This window comes from Mobula hypostoma, chromosome 3 (assembly GCF_963921235.1).
Source record: "Mobula hypostoma chromosome 3, sMobHyp1.1, whole genome shotgun sequence".
NCBI classification, from domain to species: domain Eukaryota; kingdom Metazoa; phylum Chordata; class Chondrichthyes; order Myliobatiformes; family Myliobatidae; genus Mobula; species Mobula hypostoma.
The window spans coordinates 11586479-11609277 of record NC_086099.1 but is presented as its reverse complement, the minus strand read 5'-3'; the positions used below and the strand labels follow the sequence as shown (position 1 = coordinate 11609277).

At 41.5% G+C, this 22799-nt stretch overlaps 1 protein-coding gene across 9 annotated transcripts in view; it reads left to right on the top strand.

Annotated features, from left to right (window-relative positions):
* The first annotated feature begins 224 nt into the window (after nt 1-224).
* The window catches only part of LOC134343853 (transcription factor 4-like), a 685533-nt gene continuing 662958 nt past the window's right edge, over nt 225-22799 (top strand). For 2 of the 9 annotated variants that reach the window (XM_063042645.1, XM_063042641.1), the window contains exons 1-2: nt 1093-2340; nt 3087-3159. In XM_063042645.1, coding sequence (XP_062898715.1) covers nt 2239-2340; nt 3087-3159 — 175 coding nt within the window. In that variant the 5' untranslated portion in view covers nt 1093-2238. Of the gene's footprint in view, nt 295-1091; nt 2341-2387; nt 2849-2923; nt 2957-3086; nt 3160-22799 lie in introns of those variants that run through there. The other 7 variants (XM_063042643.1, XM_063042644.1, XM_063042647.1 and 4 more) reach the window with 7 other exon arrangements.

The following is a 22799-nucleotide window of genomic DNA, read 5'->3' as shown; positions in this document are numbered from 1 at the left end:
ATGTATTAGGAATTTGCTGCAAATGTGCGCGGTCGGGCGGCAGACACAATTTTTTGCGACTTCTTTTGACATATGTGTGAAAGCACGTGCCGCCAGGCGCCGAATCTGTGATTGACAGAAGGGCGTCCTCCAATCAGCGGGCTCCGAGGGAAAGTCCTCCCCTGTCTGTACTCGGACGTCATCATGCACCCAAACCAATGAATGGCGCCGAGGGGCGGGGACTGCGGAGGACGCAGACTTTGCGCTGGAGAAACCCACTTACCGGGAAAAAATATGAGTCGAGAGTCTAACCGGGTAAGAGAGAAAGAGAGAGAGAGAGAGAGGGAGAGAGGGAGAGAGGGAGAGAGAGAGAGAGGGAGGGAAAGAAAAACAAAATATTGGAATGAAAGAAAGTAAATAAAAAGTAGGGAAAGGGGAGATTTATTTAAAAAGAAATATAGAAGTCGTTAAAAAGGGAAGCATGTTCGTTGGTTAAATGGTTGTTTTTTTTTCTTTAAAAAGAATGAATGAGGCAGGGAGTGTTTCGTGCAGTGCATTGGGTAGGGGGTTGCTGGCGAATACTCCTGCGGGGATCCCTCTGCCACCCTCAATCCTCGGAAACAAATGTTTCGCTTTCGTCTGTCTTATCTGTAACTTTGTAGTTTCTTAAGGTGGAACTGATGTCTGTGGTCTGATTTCTTAGTTTCTGTATACCGTCCGCGTTCTTCTTGCACTCAAAGTTTGGGGCCGTTCATATACAATTGCAGGAACGCAGGCAGGATCTTGCATTTAACATACTGTAAAATGATTTCATTATGTGCAGTTTGCTTTTACATGAAGTGATTTAATTTCTGAATGCATCTCTTTTGATTCCATTTCATTCAGGTTCAGGTACCCCTTTTTTTGCTCTTCAATCTCGTCCTTTTCTTGCGCGCAGGTTGTCAGTTCGCCTGGAACAATTTCGACTTTTTCCGCTCTTCATCTGCACACAAAAAAAAAGCCCCGAAAAAAGTCTCTCCTGATCCTTCAATCCCCTTCACAACCCCACCCATGCCCATTCTGTCTCACTCACCCATCTCAGTGCTAAGCAACAACCACAAAAAAAAATCGCTTTCATTTTTATTTTAGTTGGACATTGCAAAGTACACAGTTGCATTTACGTTTGGAAAGTTGCCTTTTGAGGAATGGAGCTTCAGGTGCTGTCAAGTCATGTTGAATCATGATTGTTGCAATGCAAGAAGAGGGGGAGCGTGCAAATGAATCGCAACCCGAGCAAGGGAGGAGAGCAGATTATTCTGCAATGGAAGTGCTTGGACGAAGATGTTGGGGGGGGGGGGGTTAAACATTTGAAAGTTGCGAGGACCCTCAGGCAGTTTTGGAGACAGACAGCGCCGCGTAACGGCGGGTTACAAAAGGTCGGGAATGTCCCGGATATAGATTGGATACATTGTGGCTTTTTCTCTTGTTAAAATGTCACAATGTTAAAAGTGAGAGTAGCAAATGTTTCCAGTCAAACTCTCATCTTCCTAAACTAGAGACACGCTTTCCATAAACTTTCAGAAGCTCACTGAAGCTCTGCAAATCTGAGCCGGGGAAAAGCAACAAAGCAAATAAACGCTGGGCAGAGACGGCATCTGTGGTTTATTCCCCCTTTAAAAGTTTAAGATGTTAAATATTTGAGGGCAAACAATTAATTGGATAATAAGGAAAAGAGAGACCAAGGTAATTTTTAATGTGCCGAACCCTACATCGCTGCAGTAAAAGTTTGGGGTCTCTGATTGCATTGGTGTGGTAGTTGCGAAGTCTATTTTGAATGAAATATTGTAGTCAGAAAGGTTAAAATTGACAAGTGTTTATGCTTAAAAGTTGGATTTTGTAGCCGGTTGAATGGATATCCAAATTATCCACTTGGGGAATATTTTTAGCAAGGCCTTTTTTTGGTAGGGTAGGGATTTTTTTAAACGCATATTGTTGATATTTTGATTCTCATTCAGAAGATGCGTGTGGTCATTTGGATGGGTGTTTGGAAGCGAAATTGCTTTTAGCGAGAGATGTGGAAGCTAGGAGTTTGAGGGGGAATCGATGTCGGCTTCAGTCATTTTAAGTACCTCCTGTTGCATAATGATGCTGCTACTCCAATGATTCCGTCTTGTTCGTTTGTGCATTCGTCTGTTTTGCAACTCGAAGTCTGGTGAATTGTTTAAAATCGAGTGCGAAAGAAATAAAACATTAAACTTGGGAATTCGTTTCTGATTTTCCATGTTTCTAGGCTTGTGTAATTTTGTCAAAATGCATCACCAACAGCGAATGGCTGCCTTAGGGACGGACAAAGAGCTGAGCGATTTACTGGATTTCAGTGCGGTAAGAGAATCCATTCATGGCAGGTGCTGAGAGAGGCGAATGCACGGCATAGTTCTCGAGTCCAGCCAGGGTTAGCCGAGAGACAGAGCAGCGTCGCCAGTTTAGAAAGAAGCCCCTTTTCCTCATAGTCTTTCAAAATGCTCTGTGCATTTAGCAATGTAGCCACGATTAGAAACTTCAATCCCCCTCCAAAAAAATAAACAAGTCACATAATAGTCCACTTAATTCTAATCCCGCGATGTGCTAACAATTGTTTTCGAAGGTCGCGTTTAAATAGGGCACTTTTGATGGTTGCTGAAGGAATATCTCTTTGAGAAATGGGTTTCGGAAGTTTGGTCAGGAGAGTAGTGCCAGGCGGAAATATAGCCGGTGGCGATTTCAACCCTTTTCCTTTTTTTCGCTGCTTTTCTCTCCTCTTAACGTTTGTGCTCGTAGATAAGTGGCTCGAAGAGTTAATCGGTAATCAAATCCATTACTCGTGAAAAAAAGGGGCGCAGGCGTGTTTATGGTAAGATCCGTGAGAAGTGCCGCGAAACTTTTCACATCGACTTTGGATTTTTTAAAAAAAAGATCCCACAGTCTCGATAGTGGGAACGAGTTACCACTGCTGCGTTGCGTAAGGAGGAGATTCTGTCATTATTTTAAAGTCTGTTGTGGAAATCTGAAGCATTTGGCTTTTTCTGGGGGGGGGGGCAGTGAGCAATTTTTTTAAAAGAACATTTCTGTTATAATTTGATTTCTTGTAGATGTTTTCACCGCCTGTTAGTAGTGGGAAGAATGGACCAACGTCCCTGGGAAGTGGCCATTTCGGGGGTTCAAGTATGTAAATGATTATTTCGTGTTTATAAATTTGTCTATTCGGCTTTTCAGCGTCGTTTCCGACGAATCTATATTGATACAGGCATAAATGTCTCAACTAACTTGGACCACTGTTATGACCTGTTAGAGATGTTGAAGGCACTCGCTTATAAACTGGATTTTCGCAGGTTAACTAACGGTGTTTCACTGCAATTATTCACAGGAGTCGAGTGTTACAGATCTAGCAGGTCGATTATTGTTTAACTGCTGCTTTGGTTGTCTTGAATTTAAGTCGGGAGTTAGCTAATACTATTACAGCAATCTTGTTTTCAATCACCAATGCCTAGCTATCAGCAGTGCATGAACGTGAATGTCTGAATTTCGATTTAAAAATAATTGCTGGACATTTAATGAAGTTAGTTTTGGGGAGGGGGATGCGGCAGGTAAAAGAGCGGTACTTCCTGTCAGGTATGTGTGTATGAATGTTGTTGAAAGTAACTTGATGTACAAGCTGATGCGTTTAAATTTTTGTTCCAAGGCTCTGATACAATTGATTCATTAGAACATGTAACACAGTAATATCAATGGAATTTAGGGGCGTTATAAATGGTAGCCGAATTTAAGATCGAGGATCTTTATTAATCAAGTATTGTTTAGATGCCAGGACACCTGCCACTTAAAAATTCATTGTTCAACAGAGAAGGTGGATGCTTGCTGCATATGCATGCATTAAAATTCTAAGGAATTCTTTCAGCTTAATATTATTTTGAATGAAAGAAATAAAAATTAGTAGCATATAAAATTTTGAATTAGATTTTTAAAAAAGCGAGCATTTAAATACATAATTCACTTAAATAAAAACTATACCACACTATTTTCAACAATACTCACTAATTGGGATTTTTAATTTTGTAACTGATTTGAAATACTTGTTAATGGCATCAACATTGTTTTAGAAAATAGTTTCTTTAGGAATGGATTCACTTGAGCTATAGGAGTGTCTTGTAAATCAACAGCTCTGTGTTTAAAATATATTTTAAGTATATAGGAGGAAATATTATAGAAATTGCAAGATTTGTATCAAAACACAAGAACATTTACACGCTAATTTGACGGAAGTCATGCAGGCAATTAAAATATTTTAACCCTTAGTAATTTATACTCCAATTTTTCTTATCATTACATGGACCCAGGAAATCCAGATTTTCTTATAATTTCTCATTAATATGAACTCCTTTAGTTGGTTTTTTCCAAAATAATTGGGAACAATTAATGCACGTTTACAACAGATAGTTGCTGTCAAATAATACCTATAATCAGAAGTTGTTTCAAAGGCAGCTACAAACTACACAGTTCCAGTGTTGGAATATTGCAGGTTGGATGTTTTCAATATGTAACATTATAATGCAGTATTAAGATTCAAACCAAGTTTGGGAGGGGGGGAGGAGGAGGAGGAGGGAATAAACAAAGTGCTTTAATTGGAATTAATTTTTCTGTGTTGGAAGAAGTTGTAATTTTAATGTGGTACCTGAAAGTAGTTCACTCATATTTTGTGTGTGTGTTTGTTTTGCACTGTTCTCTGTTTTTAGTCCAAATGAATGGGTTGCCTTTGCATTAGGGTGAACCTGAGATTGATAGTTTTATTTCTGTTAAGATGTATGGCAATGCGGCATGTTACTGGAAATAACTTGTTATCAGTGGGTTTTGGTACTAGTTAAGCAAACAAAAGCTCTATTTATGTTCTGGACCTAATGTAAACAATGACTAAAATGAGAGTAGTAACGAATTGTATTGTAATGTAATATGTGTGCATGATACATATTGAGAAGGTATCAATTACTTTTATTTGTGCTAATTGTTTTGATATCACTCTTTCCCTCCCCCCCCTTTGTCATATGGAGGTAATTGATCAGAATTTGGGTTTATGGATCAATTAATCTCAATTCTTGCAGCAACCCAGTTTCCTCCTTTAATATTACACCCCACTCCTTATACCCCTAATTACTAGTACCCCTAATACTTGGGAAATGTAGACAGGTAACTTGTGTCTTGAATTCCATTTTTACTGTGCTCCACCTTTTATTGGTTCGGAGTCAGAACGGTGATGGAGAGTGCTGATAGAGTTTCCTCCTTTTACGACTTGTATTGTTACAAGTTTCTGAAACAAGTGAAAATATTTTTTCCACACAAGCATATTTACACATAAGGTACCATTCAGCAGCCGTCAATTACAGTGAGATTTGTTTACATCTTTGAGAAGCATTTATAAAGTTGCGTTTTGTGAAGATTTATTAGTAATTTTATTTCTCTGTTTAAAATCAATAATTACGTCGCATTTCAAAAGAAATTAATTTCTGGGCGTGGTATATTTACATTTTCTTCATTCCATTAAAAACCCTTAGTTATTTTTAAGAGATAAAAAGACAATTAGTGGACTGTTACAAGTAGGACGAAACATTAAAAAGGTGTACATTCTGATTATACTTTCCTACAAAGATTATCCTTAAATGATCAAGATATTAAACTTTGAGCCCTTTCCTTTGGCAGTGACTCGTGCATTCTTTCTGGGTAGGAATGGGGTGCCGACGGTGCCTGTTAAACGAATGACTTGTATGAATGATTTTTTATTTTGAGTTGTTTGATTTCAGTGGGAACAAATAATGTTTTTTTTGTGTGTGCTAGTTATATAAAAGTATCGAAGATGTGCTTAGGCTAGTGAAATAGCTTAACTGATGGCAATCCAAGTAGGAATGTTGTTATTGTAACAAGACAGAAGTTAAATATGAAGAACTATGCACAAAACGACAAATTTCATGACACAGGCCAACGATATTATTCCTGATTCTGATTATTGTATTGAAGGATAACAGAGTTTAGATTTGCAAGTTTGGTTTAGTGAATGTGTAATAAAAAAATATGGTTTTTTAACCGATGCCGTTTGGTCTAATTCTGCTCTCATGTTTGAAGGTCTTATTCAATCAAAGGGATTAAAGCTGTAGTTAGTAAATTTCATGTTTGCTTTAATTGATTAGAGATGATTTTAGCTCATCCCTCTAGTTGTTCAGTTTCTTATCTTGCTTAATACATCTTTTGCCCTCGGATGAAGAGGAGCATTTGTATCATTTCTTAATACTAGTTCTTCTCCTTGCAGCACCACAATCTGTTGTGTAGCTGAATCTCTCTGTTTTCAGGAAGTGACACTTCTTTTTGTTGTTAATCGCATGTCCCATTGTCTTTGTATTAGCAGATAAAAAAGATCTATAATATTGAGCACCAGAAATGTGAAAAATATTTGCAACTTTACCCAGATATTTAAATTGTAGCATACCTAAAAATATGGTGATTTAAAAAAATTGCATTTGAATTTTTTTTTGGATATTTTGAATCTGAATGAGCTTATTTGCTGGAAAACTCTTAATATCAGACTATTTAAAAATTTGCCGTGTCTCAGTCTTGTAAAGGGTTAAGTTAACTAGTTACAAGGAGCAAGATGGGTCACTGTTGTTGGTTCCTGAATGTAGTGTTGTAGAGTAAAAGTCGGGCTGGCAGATTTGGCAGACTCTTAAGTAACAATTGTATGAGCAATTGCACCGCACTGTGCATAGTTAGCCAACAGGGTTTGCATTTTGAAATTTCAGAAGATTCTGACAGCTTTGCTTGGCCTAGTGGGTTTAACATTGTTATTCAGCGGTAAAATGTAAGTGATTCCATAGGATGTCTTGTACATGTTGTCTTGATTCTTGAATTGTTTTGATTTTTCTCCAGTTCTGGAGGTTTGCTTACTGTTTTGATCAAAATATCATAATATATTGATTGTAGATGCTCAGGGTATTTAACCAAGCGTCCTTCATTATTCCCCAGCAGTTTGTGGGGAATTAAATTTGTTAGAAAATAACAAGTTTATTTACTCTGAACTTTGAACCAACAATCATGGTAGAATTCATCAGAAGTTGGTTCAAAGTAAATTTATTATCGAAGTACATATGTCACCATATGCAACATTGAGATTCTATTTTTTCGTGGGCATTCACAGTAAATACAATGAAACACAATAGAGTCAATGAAAAACACACACAAAAAGTCCAACAGCCAATGCGCAAAAGACAGCACAGTGCAAATACGTAAAGAAAGAAAAAAAATAAGCAATAAATATCGAGAACGTGAGATGAAGAGTTCATAGGTTTTGGGAACAGTTCAGGGTTGGTGTCTGAAGAAGACAAACCACCTCATTTTAGCTGCTACCAGAAGTTGGCTTCAGTTGTACCATTCTTTGTGTGTGTGTGTGTTTTTTAACTTGCTAAAAAAGATTACTTGACAGCGTTTTGGCTAAACCCTCATAGGAAGAACACCATTAATCATGTCCTCTTCTCTCCCCCCCCCCCCACATAGAAATGTCCAAGTGAGATGGCTTTGTAGTTACATTTTATATTGACATATCAGAACTAGCGCACTTAATGTGGTCGAGGCTGAGAGTTCCAGTGTGTTGATTGGTGGGGGAAGGAGTAGAAAAAACATGGCATTGATTTTAGAAATACTGATTCGAAATTGATGTAGTTCAATGAACTTTAAAGATTATGATTCTATTTAATAGAAATAATGCATTGAAAATCCTTGTTATTCACAATTGCTTCCTTGAAGAAGCTTGAATGGAGGAATTAACTCTCATATTCAGTTGGATTATTGTGTTCAAAAGTGATATGTAACAGAGTTCAAAAGTTCAAAATAAATTTATTATCAAAATACATGTGTCACCATATACAACATGGAGATTCATTTTCTTGCAGACCTTCACAGTCTTTATTTCTATTGAGATATAGAGAGGAATACGTTCTCCTGGCCCTTTGAGCCGCACCACTAACCAACTCTGATTTAATCCTAGCCTAATCACAGGTCAATTTACAATAACCATTTAACCTACCAGCCAGTACATCTTTGGACTGTGGGAGGAAACCAGAGCATCTGGAGGAAATCCATGCAGTCATGGGAAGAACATACAAATTCCTGACAGCGCAAGGAATTGAATCCATGTCACTGGTACTGTAAAGTGTTGTCCTAACCACTATTCCATTGTCTAGTAAATACAAAGAAATAAAAAAAACAAACAAAATAATAATAAATAATTACTGAGAACAGGAACAACACACACAAAATGCTGGAGGAACGCAGCAGGCCAGGCAGCATCTAGGAAAAAGAGTAAACAGTTGACCCTTCATCAGGACTCGGGGGTGGGTGGGTGGGGGGAAGATGAGAAGTTAGGCAAGAAGGAGAGGGGAGGAAGGTGCTAGGTGATGGGTGAAAATGGGAGAGGGGGAGGGGTGTCGTAAAGAGCTGGGAAGCTGATAGGTGAGAGAGATAAGGGGCTGGAGAAGGGGAATCCGATGGGAGAGGGTAGAAGATCATGGAAGAAAGGGAAGGGGGAGGAGCACCAGAGGGAGGTGATGGCAGGTAAGGAGATGAGGTGAGGGAGGGAAATGGGATTGGTAAGGGGGCGGGCTAATACTGGACATGAGAACATGAGTTTGGGGTTTAAAATCAAAGCCATAGTGTTCCTGCTAAATATGTGCTGCATGGCATTCCCTGTTGTTAACATGAATTTTAAATGGACTACTGGAGCAGCATTGGTGCTTGAGATTAATATAATGGTTCACGACATTAATGTTTACTTTGAGGAATGTAGTGGGTGGTAATTAAAAAAAAAATTAAACTCCACTCAGAAAGGGGAATGGAGTATTCACTCCCTCACAAAGCCATTGGAAAAATCACCTATCCCTTCCCAGCTTCTCACTTCAGCTGTCATTCAGAACTCTCACACCCACCTTCCCCCTCTCCTGGTCTCTCCTTACCTGCTAGCTCGTAATTCTTCAGTAAGACTTAGGTACAGGATCAGGCCATTTGGCCCATAGAGTCTGCTCTGCCATTCCTGATTCATTATGCATTCCTACTGTCCTCTTCCCATGACCTTTGATACCCTTACTAATCAGGAACCTGCTTCAAATATACCCAGCGACTGGTCCTCCACAGCTGCCTGTGGCAATTCATCCTAATGGAGTTGCTCGCTTTGGACGGCAGGGGAGTGTAGTGGTTAGCACAACGTTTTACAGTACCAGTGACTCGGATTCAATTCCTGCCACTGTCTGCAAGGAAAGTGTATGTTCTCCCCGTGACCGCTTGGGTTTCCTCTTAGGAATGTCCTCTCCATGTTCCATTCTGTATAGGCTTTTCAATATTTGATAGGTTTCATGAAGATCCCTCTCATTCTTCTAAACTCTATTGAGCGCAGGCCTAGAGCCAAAAAATGTGACTCAAAGCATTTTGTGTGCTGTTTTCGTTTTCTGGCATCTGCAGGTTTTCTTGTGTTTGTGATACTGTTACTACTACCTGCAAAGTCTCTTTGAGGGACGCCTGCCCCCTGAGGAAGTTTAACTCTTCCCTTCGAGAGTTTGGTGAAACCTTCCCTCACTGCTCCCCTTTTCCCTCCTCCCCCCACTTCTTTAGTCTGATTCCTACCTCCTCCCTTTCCAATCCCGCAGGAAGGTCTCGGCCTGAAACTGACTGTTCACTCTTTTCTTTAGATGCTGCCTAGCCTGCTGAGTTCCTCCAGTATTTTGTGTGTATCAGTTGTTATTCTGGGGTGAAAGGCTTGTATTGTGTTGTAACGTTCCATGTTAAATATTTCTGGCATTTTTGCACTGGTATTGAAAGATCTGTGCAGTATGAACACTTGCTGTGCTATACTTTGTTCTGGACATTGCTCATATTTGTGTTCCTTAAGCTTGATTTTCTTTGGAAGCTACTCTAACGGCCTTTTTGGACATTTGCTTGGCAACTTTTATCTTCTAGTAGGGAAGTGTAAACCATTTGGATTGGAATTGACTGACTTTGAAGGTGAAAGTTCTTTGAAGTTTCTTTTGATCTTCCCAGCTTGTAAAAAAAATTGTATATGGTATTAGATAAATGAAAGTAACACAATGTTTGTAGTGTATCTGTGTTATTTCTCATCCAGAGTTCTTCTGCAATGACCCTCTCTTATTTCTACTGTGTTGGATGTTATGGTTCAGGTTAGATTCAGAGGCCAGATATCTTACTCACCAGCCTTGCTTCAGTTTGTAGCCCTTTGATTTTAAGCAAGTGTTACGTCTGACCCCCTCCTCAGACTCCCTTCCTGCCAGTCCTGACTTTGGTCTGGGGGTCCCCAGGCGGAGTTGACCTGGCTGGTCGTGCCATATTTAACCCTTTCAACCAAGGGAGAAAAGGTTAAAAAAAAATTCAAAGTATATTTTATTTTCCGAGTACATATATGTCACCACGTGCAACCCTGAGATAATTTTTCTGTGGGCATACTTAACAATCTATAGAATAGTAACTATAACAGGATCAATTAAAGATCAAGTAGAGCACGGAAGACAACAAACTGCAAATACAAATAAATAACAAGAACGTAAAATAACAAGATGGAGTCCTTAAAGTGAGGTCATTGGTTGTGGAAACAGTTCAATAAATGAGTTATAAATATTCCCTTTTTGTTCAAGAGCCTGATTGTTGAGCGGTAGTAATTGTTCCTGAACCAGGTGGTGCAAGTTCTGAGGCTCGTGTACCTTTTACCAGATGGCAGCAGCGAAAAAAGAACATTGCCTGGGTGGTGAGGATCTCTGATGATGGATGCTGCTTTCCTGTGACAGCGTTTCATGTAGGTGTGCTCAGTGGTCAGGAGGGCTTTACCCGTGATATATTGGGTTGAATCCACTACTTTTTGTAGGATTTGAGAAAAAATTTAATTATTCACTTTTGAAGGCAGCCGTTTAAACAAATTGCAAAACCCACGGCATGGTAGTCTAGTGGTTAGTGTAATGCTGTCACAGCGCCAGTGATTGGGGTTCAATTCCCATCACTGTCTGTAAGGAGTTCATATGTTCTGCCTGTGACTACATGGGTTTCCTCTGGGTGCTCTGGTTTTCACCCACATAACCAAAGAGGGTTAGTATGTTGAGGGCATGCGATGTTCGTGCCAAAAGCATGACAACATCTTGCAGGTCCTTCTCGGATTGTGTTGGTTTTTGACGCAAAAGATGCATTTCACCGTTTTGGTTGCATGTGACAAAATAAGGCTCATCTAATATAAATCTGAACACTTGGAGACACAAAAGTCTGCAGCTTCATGTTGTAAATCATAGGTGTAGGAACTCAGTGAATTGGACAGTATTTGTGGAGGGCAAGGTGGGGCCCACTATCCAGCTCTTATCAGATTCCTTCTTCTTCAGGACTTTACCTCTTCCAGCTATCACCTCTCAGCTTCCTACTTCATTTCCATCTTCTCACTCACCTGATTTCAAGCACCCTCCCTCCTCACCCAGCTTGTACTTCCTCTCCCTCACCTTCTGATTCAGGCTTCTTCCTCCTTCCTTAGTCAGAACATCTCCAGTCTGATCTGAATTCCTCAAGATGATCAGCACCTGCAAAGTCTCTTGTGATCATGATTCTCGTTGAGAATCTACTTCCGGACTAAGAGTGGAGAGGGAGAGTCGCGGGGCGAATGGGTGAGGGAGGGTGGGGCACTAAGTAATGGAGAGTGTTGGGACGGTGGGGAAATGGAGCCAGGTTGGGAGGCGGGGATGTTGGTAGAGAGTTATGTGGTCAATAGTCAGAAGTTGGAAGAAGAGGACTCCTGGAATCTGGTGGGGTGAGAGGGAGGTGGAGATAGGCTGATGTGAAGGGACAGGTATGAGTACTGGAGTCCTTTAAGTAATGAAGGGAACCATATGGAGGAGGGGATCTGGTGGGTGAAATGTGTAGGTGAAGGGGGGACTAGAGGACGGGTATGTGAAAGGGAACAAAAATTAGAGGAACATTGTGGATTGAGAGAGAGAGAACAAATAGACTCGATGGAAAAACTCACACAAAGTCAAACAACCAGTGTGCAAAAGATGACAAACTGTGCAAATACAGAAAGGCCCAACAAAATAATGCGTAATAATTAGAAAACACAAGTTGTAGAGTCCTTGAAGTGAGTCCATAGATTGTGGAATCAGTTTAGTGTTCGGGTGAGTCAAGTTATCCAGGGGTCTGATGGTAGAAAGATAATAACTGTTCCTGCAGCTGGTGATGTGGGACCTAATGGTCCCGTTCCTCCTTCCCCAATGGTCCCGTTCCTCCTTCCCCAATGGCCCCGTACCCCCTTCCCCAATGGCCCCGTACCCCCTTCCCCAATGGCCCCGTACCTCCTTCCCCAATGGCCCCGTTCCTCCTTCCCCAATGGCCGCAGTGAGAAGACAGCGTGGGCTGGATGCTGGCCGTCCATGATGATGCTTTCTTGTATCAGAGCTTCTTGTTGACGTACTCAACGGTGGGGAGGGTTTTGCCTGTGAAGGACTGGGCTGACTTTCCGTAGCCTTTTTCATTCCTGGGCATTGGTGTTTCCATATCAGGCCTTGATGCAGTCAGTTAAGATACTCTCAACTGTCCATTTATAGAAGTTTGGCCAAGTTTTTGGTACTATGTTGAACCTATGCAAACTTCTAAGGAAGTAGAGGTGCTGATGTGCTATCTTTGTGATGACACGTGCGCTCGTCCCAGGACAGGGCCTTTGATATGTTAATGCCATGGAATTTAAAGCCACTGACCCTCTCCACCTCTGACTCCCTAATGAGGACTGGAATCCTGGCAGTGGAGAATGCCCAGGGTGGACAAGTTGGTGTGGGAATGGGAGTAAAAGTGATAAGCATCTGTGAGCTTTAGATGGCCATCATGAAAATCAAAATTATCATCCAATACGTATAACAAGCTCGAAATGATAAAAAGACCCCATGAAATTGTCTGTCTTAAATTTATTTAACATATGACCTCAAAAGATGGTTATCTTTTCTGTCACTTTCAGTAAAGCTGTGAGCAGATGTTAACAGTTTTTAAGGGGAAACAGAAGTATTAAGAATATATAATGAGGTTTCAAAGTTATGCATTGTATGCTTTCGTCACCAGCAGTGTTGCCAATTAATTTTTTAGAAATATTTGTTTCCGGCACCCCTGGTGGACAGCTTATTACACATGACTGGTATGTAATTTTTAACCATAAAAATAAGAAAAGAAGTGTTGTAGTTTGATAAGCATTCCTTTTAAAAACATGAAAAGAAAGATGAACCTCTTTTAAGAGTTATTTCTTTCAAGTTTTTGTGGTGATTCTTCTCAGCTTAATTCCACCTATCCTTCCCTTCATTTGAAGGCAGAGACTTAAATTGGAAATTAGTCATCTTGATGCTGGCCATGTTGTATCTTTTAAGTATAAGGTTGTGAAAGTTAGTGAGTATTATATAGAGCCATGGAAGAGTGCAGCACAGAAACAGGCCCTTCAACCCATCTAGTTCATGCCAAACCATTTTTCATGTGATACAATAATTGCTGTTTCTAGTCATCAAAATATAGAATCATGAAGTATGGTGATGCCAAGCAACACACATCAAAGTTGCTGGTAAACGCAGCAGGCCAGGCAGCACCTCTAGGAAGAGGTACAGTCGACGTTTCAGGCCGAGACCCTTCATCAGGACTAACTGAAGGAAGAGCTTGGCCTGCTGCGTTCACCAGCAACTTTGATGTGTGTTGCTTGAATTTTCAGCATCTGCAGAATTCCTCTTGTTTGCCACAAGAGGACTCAAGTTTAAGGTGCTGGGAAGTAAGTGCAGAGGAGATGTCAGGTGTAAGTTTTTTTACTCAGAGAGTGGTGAGTGTGTGGAATGGGCTGCCGGCAATGGTGGTGGAGGCAGATACGATAGGGTCTTTTAAGAGACTTTTGGATAGGTACATGGAGCTTAGAAAAATAGAGGGCTATGGGTAACCTTAGTAGTTTCTAAGGTAGGGACATGTTCGGCACAACTTTGTGGGCTGAAGGGCCTGTATTGTGCTGTAGGTTTTCTATGTATTAACAAGAAGGAATCTGATAGAACCATGGGAGAAGGGGAAGGAGGAAGGAAGTGGTGGGCAGGTGAGAAGAACAGGAGTGAATGAGGAATGGAAAAGGAGGGAATGGGGGAGGGGATTTCAATGCACATGAAGTTAATCTTCAGAAATTACTCAGCATTCTAGAAAAAATTTATTTTATTCACTATCATGGAGCTGTTAGTGTGACCTGGTTGAGTACAAATTGTCTGCCATACTATTTTCATACTAGTTTCCGCTCAAAGTTATTTTAGTTAATATGCTGGAGAATACCCTGAAAAAGAATTGATAGGTGGTATACAAATGCAATTCTTAACGTTATATCTCTGCATACTGCGCCCATGTTACATCATTAACTGTACTGTAAGAGTAATTAGTTGATGTTAATGTGCTTTAGTTTATCTTAAAGATAATTAATCCTCAATCTAAACACCAGGCTCCTCATTGTATATTAGAGAAACGATAATATTTACACAGAAAGTCTTAATTGCATCTTGCTTCAAAATCTATGTGATAACTTCAGTTTGATGGAGTCTGTGATTATCAGATAGTACCACAAAAAACCCCCAAAGGCATTCATCAGAGATGGTGCGACTGCTTACCTTTTGCTTCTGTTTGATTATTGCTAAAACAAGTTGTTTTTTGGATAAGTAGCCCCCCCGCCCCCACTCCTGCAAAATCTGTAAAATATATATTGTAAAATAAGCTGCATGTGAAATTCCCCATCTGCAAGGAGTTAATAAACACTGCTTGTGGGTTCAGGGTAACAAATACTCCTGTGTCATATGTACACAGATGAGTAACACACATAAAATGCTGGAGGAACGTGGCAGGTCAGGTAGCATCTCGTTCATTTCTCATGTGCTGTGTTGCATGATGTAGGCAAATGTAGTCTTTCCATGACCAGCGCAGAGCGTCATAGGAAGTCATTCCAGCCTGTGGCCATCAAACTTTACAACTCCTCCCTTGGAGGGTCAGACACTCTGAGCCAATAGGCTGGTCCTGAACTTATTTCCATCTGGCATAATTTACATATTAATATTTGATTATTTATGGTTTTATGTTGCTATATTTATACTCTATTCTTGGTTGGTGCAACTGTAATGAAACCCAATTTCCCTCGGGATCAATAAAGTATGTCTGTCGATCTATCTATTTTTCTACAGAGGACGCCAGGATTGAACTTCTAACTCCGACGTCCCGAGCTGTAAGAACGTTGTGCTAACCATTATGCTACCATGCTATAATCTATTAAGTTTAGGGTGATGATAATGGGAACCGTTAGGGTAGAGATGGAGCATCTAGAGGAAACCCACATGGTCATGGGAAGAACATACAAACTCATTACAGGCAGCAGTGGTATTGAATCCAGGTTACTAGTGCTGTAATAGTGTTAAGCAAGCTGCTGTGTTACCACCTCAGCACATGCCGACTTGTACATGCCTCACTAGTCCTTCCTAGGCGCTGTTCCAGGTTAAAGTTGTGAGATACCATACACAATTGCACCTTCTGAGCATGGCAGTTGTTGGGAGTTTTTTCCCCTCCCTCTGGTTGATTCTGGATGTCTAATTGATCTTTTCTATGCTCCTCTTGGAAGATTGAGTTAATAGCTATCTGTGTAAAACCTTCCCATTATTCTGTGATATCAAAATACACTTTGATAGATGTACTTTAAACTTTGTCTCTTCCAGTCAGTAACAAGATTTGTTTACTCAAGTACTAGAATTCTAACCTGCTGATGGGCTTTAGCCACAACAACTCTCCTTCCTGATTCTTAACTTAGTATCATCAATTAATTTGACGAAGTTGTATCTTTCTCAGAATGCAACTTTTCCTCTTTTTGATCTATGGGTTGAGGAAATGTTTAGCAAGGCCGTTGTTCCAATTTTCCTTGTAGAGCCCTAGAGCAGAGGTTCCCAACCTGGGGTCCATGGACCCCTTGCTTGATTACTTTCCAACAATCATCTTAAGATTATGCCCTTTTGAATTAACCGTTTCCACCCCGGAAAAGTGGTGCTGGCTGTCCACTCCATCTCATACACCTCGATCAAGTCACCTCTCATCCTCCTACATTCCAAAGAGGAAAGCCCTTGCTCTCCCAACCTATCCTTGTAAGATGTGATCTCCAATCCATGCAATATCCTGGTAAATCTCTGCACCCTCTCTAAAGCATCCACATGCTTCCTATAATGAGCTGACCAGAAGTGAACACAATACAGCCAGATTGGGCGGTGCACTGGTCACAGCATCTGTTCTCTGTGTTAGGGGCAGCCAAACCTAAAATCTATCTGTAGCTGTAAAAAGAAATACTCTTTTGCTTTAGAATAGAGTGATACGGCTGCTGCCTGGGCATCCCTGGAGCTAGACAGTAAGTGAACTGCTAGTGGTGCACTGCTGAAGAGGTGGGCAGGCACCGGGAAACCTGAGAAAGATACAACCAGCATTTGAAGTAGCCCACCAACACTACAAGCTGTGACTGCTGCAAGTGTTTCTCAGGGGAATAAACTGAGACCACTCAAGCAGTTAAGAGAAGAAAGACACGCATGAAATGGTCATTAGAAGTAAACACATTCATAATGCTTGTATGTTACTGAGTAACGGAATTTGAGCCTGACATGACAGGATACAGGGACAAACATCGTCAACAGTTACATAGATATTAATCTGTAAATCTTCAGAAAGCCACAATACTAAATACCTTTAAAATAGTCCAAAAATACCTAGCTATTGACAAATCAGCGTGCTTGTTTATGCCGGTACCTCCAGTTTTACTAGCTTGAGCTGAGAAAAAATAAGTAATAATAAGAAGAAACAGAAGGGGTCCTTGAGGCAATACAGGACCAGGTGGTTAACACAAAAAAAAATCAAAAATATATAACGAAAGACCAACAAATTCAAGATGATAAATGCAGAAAATGCCGATGGAAAAACCAGAAACAATCCAACACGTTACAGGATCCCATAGCAGTTTAACTCAATCTGATTACTTGCAGAGGCATGATCAAGTGGCAAATATCATTCATCAAAATCTTGCTTTAAAATACAAATTCATAAATGATATTACACCTTACTGTAAGTATATACTATAAGACCCCAACTGGTCCCTCTGTTCCCGACAGTATCATGCATGTGGGAGTGAAACTCATCCACCCAGGTGAATTCTACGCTGTGCTCGCTTATCTTTTTTCTCCAGCCCTTTGCCTTTTCCACTTATCAGTCCCTGACTTCCTGCTTTGCCTCCATTCCTCGCCTGCCTGGTTTTACCTATCACCTTCTAACTTGTCCTCCTTCCCTTCTCCTCACCTTATTCTGGGTTCTCCCCCCTTCCTTTCCAGTCCTAATGAAGGGTCTTGGCCTGAAACTTCACCTGTTTATTCATTTCCATCAATATTGCCTGACCTGAGTTTCTCCAGTTTTTTTTGTGTGTGTTACAATGCTTTGGGTGTTGTGGATATGGAATTATTTTGGCTTATTTGCTCTCCTAGCCATAGGTTATTGGCAATAACTGTTAAGGATCCTGTGAATGTCTGTCACTGCCTTTCCCACCCCATGCCTGACTCTTAACTTGGGTTTGGTCTTGTTGCATGTAGGTGTGGATTATTGTGTTTGCTGAGGGGCAGTGAATGGACTATATATTCCATTACTTCTGTTGATCTTTTCCTCCCCATCCTTTTTCTGGTACCCATCTCAGCTTTCTCCTTGTCTCAGTTGCCTATCACATCCCTCTGGTACCTCTCATCCTTCCCTTTCTCCCATGGTCTTACTCTCCTTCAGATTCCTCCTTCTTCAGTCCTTCAACTTTTCCACCTAAATCTTCCCAGTTTCTCACTTCATTCAACTTCCCCACCCACCTACCTCCTCCCTCACCTATCATCTGCCAGTTTGTACTCCTCCTCCCCCCATCTTATTCTAGCTTCTGCCCCTTTCCTTTCCAGTCCTGATGAAGGGTCTCAGCCCAAACTATTGACTGTTTATTCCCCACCGTAGCTGCTTCCTGACTTGCTGAGTTCCTCGTGCTTTTTTGTGTGTGTCCTCCAGATATTGAGCATCTGCAGAATCTCTGGTGTTTATAGTTTGTGCTTTCATCAGTGAACATCTTTCCTCTCCAGACCCAACGGACAGAAGGTGATTAATGAAACCGCTTCAGATAACTGGACCTGGGTTACTGCCCAGAGGAACTCCTGCCGTGATGTCTGGTACTGTTGTGATTGACCTCCGAGTTTTACCAGAGCTCTTCAATATCTTGCCCGGAATATGACTCTTGTGTCTACATTTGTATGAAAACGCCGCTCTCTGGTGCTAAGTGGTCTGGCTGAAATGTAAACTAAGCATTTTCTGTGGAGCGGAATAACCAGTTGATGTTTCAGATTGAGACCGACTCAGTTCTAAAAAACTATAGCTCATGTTCTTAGTATTATTTATTTACTTATTTTGAACATTTGAAAGCAGCATCTATCCAGGCCTGGCTCCCTTCTCACTGCTACCATCAGGAAGGAGCTACAGGAGCCTTGGGTCTCTCATGGCTAGTTCAGGAACAGTCATTCAGCAATGCTTGCATCTCTTTCAACCTTTTTTGTATTGTGAATCCCTTTCCCAAGAACTTGCATCTCCATTACTCTTTGACCATCAGGCTTCTATACCAGCATGGATAACTTCACTCACCTCAACTGTGAACTGATCCTACAACCTACAGACTCACTTTCAAGGAATCTATAACTCATTCTCAGTAATAGTTATTTATGTATTTGTTTTTTTGTATTTGCACAGTTTTCTTTTGCACATTGATTATCAGTTTTTGTGTGTAGTTTTCATTGATTGTGTGTCGTATTTCTTTGTTCTACTGTGAATGCCTGCAAGAAAATGAATCCACCGTGTAGCATATGGTGACTTTGATAATAAATTTGCTTTGAACTTTTCTGCAATTCTGCTTAGGCAAAGGAGGGTTTGTTGAACAGGGCTGTGCTTGACATTAGCTTGAAAGTTTAAAAATGTATTTATTTAGTGATAAATGTTGAATAGGGTCTTCTGACCCTTCAAGCCACACTGCCTCAGCAAACCCCAACAAACACAATTAACCCTAACCTAACCATGGGACAATTAACGGTGACCAGTTAACCTACCTGTTACATCCTTAGTCAGTGGGAGGAAATGGGATCACTTAGGGATAAACCCATGCATTCCACGGGAAGGATGTACAGACTCCTTACAGAGATTGCTGGGATTTAACTCTGGAACCTGAGCTGTAATAGTGTTGTGCTAACCATTTTGCTACCGTGGCACCCAAGTTGGGAATGTGTGGGTTTTCTTTAACATTGTAAAATTAAATCAAATTCTCCCACAAGTAATATAGGATTAAGCTATTATCTAAATTGACAAAAATGGAATTTCTTTGACTGTCATCAAATGGGAAATGTAATTTCAAGTGGTGTTGCTGCATGAAAGTAACTTTCTATCCTGTATTCCTGTTACGGATCTCCAGAGTTACTTAGCGCGTACTCTTCTATAAAATGCTTATTTAGGGGAAAAGTCCTTGCTGAACACTTGCATTCATTGCCAAGCATCTTTGTTACCAAATAACACACACAAAATGCAGAGGAACTTGGCAGGCCAGGTAGCATCTATGGAAAAAAAGTATAGTTGGTATTTCGGGCTGAAACGCTTTGGCAGAACTGACGAAAAAAAGGTGAGAGGAATAGATTTAAAAGGTTGGTGGAGGGGAGGGGAGAGAGAAACGCCGGGTGATAGGTGAAACATGGAGGGGGAAGGATGAAGTAAAGAGCTGAGAAATTGGTGAAAGAGACCAAGGAGGGAAAAAAGGGGGGTGAGGGAGGCAATGGGCAGACAAGGAGATAAGGTGAGAGAGGGAAAAGGGATGGGAAATGGTGAAGGGGGATGGGGGGGCATGTGCTCTCAGGTTGAGGCTTTTCATGTCCTTTTTCAAAGAAAGGGGCTTCCCTTCCTCCACCATCAGCACTGCCCTCAACCATATCTCTTCCATTTCACACGTCAGTTCTTATCTCATCCTCCCGCCAACCTACCAGCGATAGGGTTCCTCTTTTCCTCTCCCACCACCCCACCAGCTTCTGCGTCCAGTACATAATTCTATGAAACTTCCGCCACTTCCAATGGGATCCCACCACCAAAAACTTCTTTCCTTCCCCCCACTCTATCCTTTCCCGCAGGGATCGCTCCCTACCTGACTCACTTGTCCATTCATCCCTTCCCACTAATCTCCCTCCCGGCACACTTATCCTTGCAAGCGGAACAAGTGCTACACCTACCCCAATACCTCCTCCCTCACTACCGTTAATGCCCCCATCCCCTTCACTATTTCCCATCCCCTTTTCCCTCTCTTACCTTATCTCCTTGCCTGCCCATCGCCTTCCTCTGGTGCTCTTCCCCCCCCCCCCCGCCTTTTCTTTGTTCCATGGCCTTCTGACTCTTTCACCCATTAACTTCCCAGATCTTTACTTCATTCCTCCCCCTCCAAGATTCACCTATCACCTGGTGTTTCTCTCTCCCCTCCACCCCCCTCATTTTAAATCTACTCCTCAGCTTTTTGTCTCCAGTCCTGGCGAAGGGTTTCGGCCTGAAACATCGACGGTACTTTTTTTTCCATAGATGCTGCCTGGCCTGCTGAATTCCTCCAGCATTTTGTGTGTGTTGCTCAGATTTCCAGCAAGTGAAGATTTTCTCTTGGTTGTTTCCAAATCCTTGCTGCTTCTGACCCCGACTCAGCAGATGCATGAGCAATCTTGAATCATTGTCTAGACTATTTGTGACCTAAGGAAAACCTCAGAGGCAAATCATATTAGTTAGAATTCAAACGTAAACAACAGGAATTCTGCAGATGCTGGAAATTCAAGCAACATACATCAAAGTTGCTGGTGAACGCAGCAGGCCAAGCAGCATCTATAGGAAGACTGCGCCTCTTCCTATAGATGCTGCTTGGCCTGCTGCGTTCACCAGCAACTTTGATGTATGTTGTTAGTTAGAATTCAATTCTTTTTGTTATTATTGTAAGTTAGTTTCCTTTTTTTTTGCTCTTCTATAGTGAAGTTAACCCATCTTCCTGCATCGGCTGAGGTACCAAATGGATTTAATTCTCCAAATGTCAATAGAAATTTATTCTTGAATGGAGATTGAATCAGCCATTAGTTTGGTGATTGCAGAATTTTATTGGTAGCTTCCAAAACAAAAAGATAAATATTTAGCTTTATTTGTTGCGTATATATGGAAACATGCAGTGAAATGCATTGATTCCGCTAAATCAAATCAGTGAGGATTGTGCAGGGCAGTTCACCAGTGTTGCCTCACTTTCAGCACCAACATAGCACGTCCCCAACTTGCTGAGCCCAACTGTTCATCTTTGGAATGTGGGAGGGAACTAAAGTACCCATATGGTCATGGGGAGAATGTACAAATTCATGACAGAAAGTGGTGGGAATTGAACCTTGATTGCAGTCACAGACTCTGTAAAGCGTTAAGTTAACCACTACACTACAGTGCCACGCAATACTAGCATTACTTTAGTCTTTCATATGTAAAACCTTGGATATTAAGTTAACTAGTTATTGCCAATGCCTACAGGGTGGGTGGCCAGTGAGAGACAGTTAGGTAGTAATGGCCATTTTTGCAAGAATGGATTCAAAGGAATATGTCTCTGGAATGTGGGAGGAATTCCATACAATCATGATGAGAATGTACATTTAATCATTTAAGGCATCCGTTAGTCTTGCGAGACCATGGATCTGCGCCTGTAAAGTCTTCACTCTCCAGGGCGCAGGCCTGGGCAAGGTTGTATGGAAGACCAGCCCGTGCTGCAAGTCTACCCTTTCCACGACACCAATGTTGTCCAAGGGAAGGGCATTAGGACCCATACAGATTGGCACCAGTGTCATTACAGAGCAATGTGTGGTTAAGTGCTTTGCTCAAGGACACAACACGTTCCCTCGGCTGGGGCTCGAACTCACGACTTTCAGGTAGCTAGTCCAATGCCTTAACCACTTGGCCATGTGCTCACACTGAGAATGTACAACCTCCTTACAAACGGTGGCCAGAATCAAACTCTGATTTTACAGCTTTTTCGGTAAAGCATTGTTAACTGTTACACTACTGTGCTACCCCAAGAAAATCTCGCTGCCAGTGACATTGGACTAGTGGCTAATTCTCCCAACTGATCTCAGTACATGAGTGAGTGAGGCTCCCTTCGATCAGGGTCAACCATGGATGTTGTGTCCTAGCTGTCTAGATACACAAGCCTGGGCAGTACGATACAGAGAGCAACCTGTTGCCCGTGTAGCAAGCTCCCCCCTCTTCACGAATCTAATGAACCTAAGGGAACGGTAGAGACCGATACAGTTTGGTACCAGCAGCATTGCAGGAGGCGACAATCAGTGTAGAACAGCCTTAGGGACTCCAGCTCCAGATTTTTCCCTCAGAGTTTACTCCTGAAGCCTTCCCCATGAGTGGGTGTGTCCGCAAGGCCATGGAAGTTTGAGATCAGAGTTTTCCTTCTAGATGAGCTGCCAACCACGGCTGATGAGCCCCATCTGCCTGAAGTGACTGTTTTTAAGGCAGCAATAACCTCCCTTTGCCCTTAGTAGAAACATAGAAAATAGGTGCAGGAGTAGGCCATTCGGCCCTTTGAGCCTGCACTGCCATTCAGTATGATCATGGCTGATCATCCAACTCAGAACCCTGTACCAGCCTTCTCTCTATACCCCCTGATCCCTTTA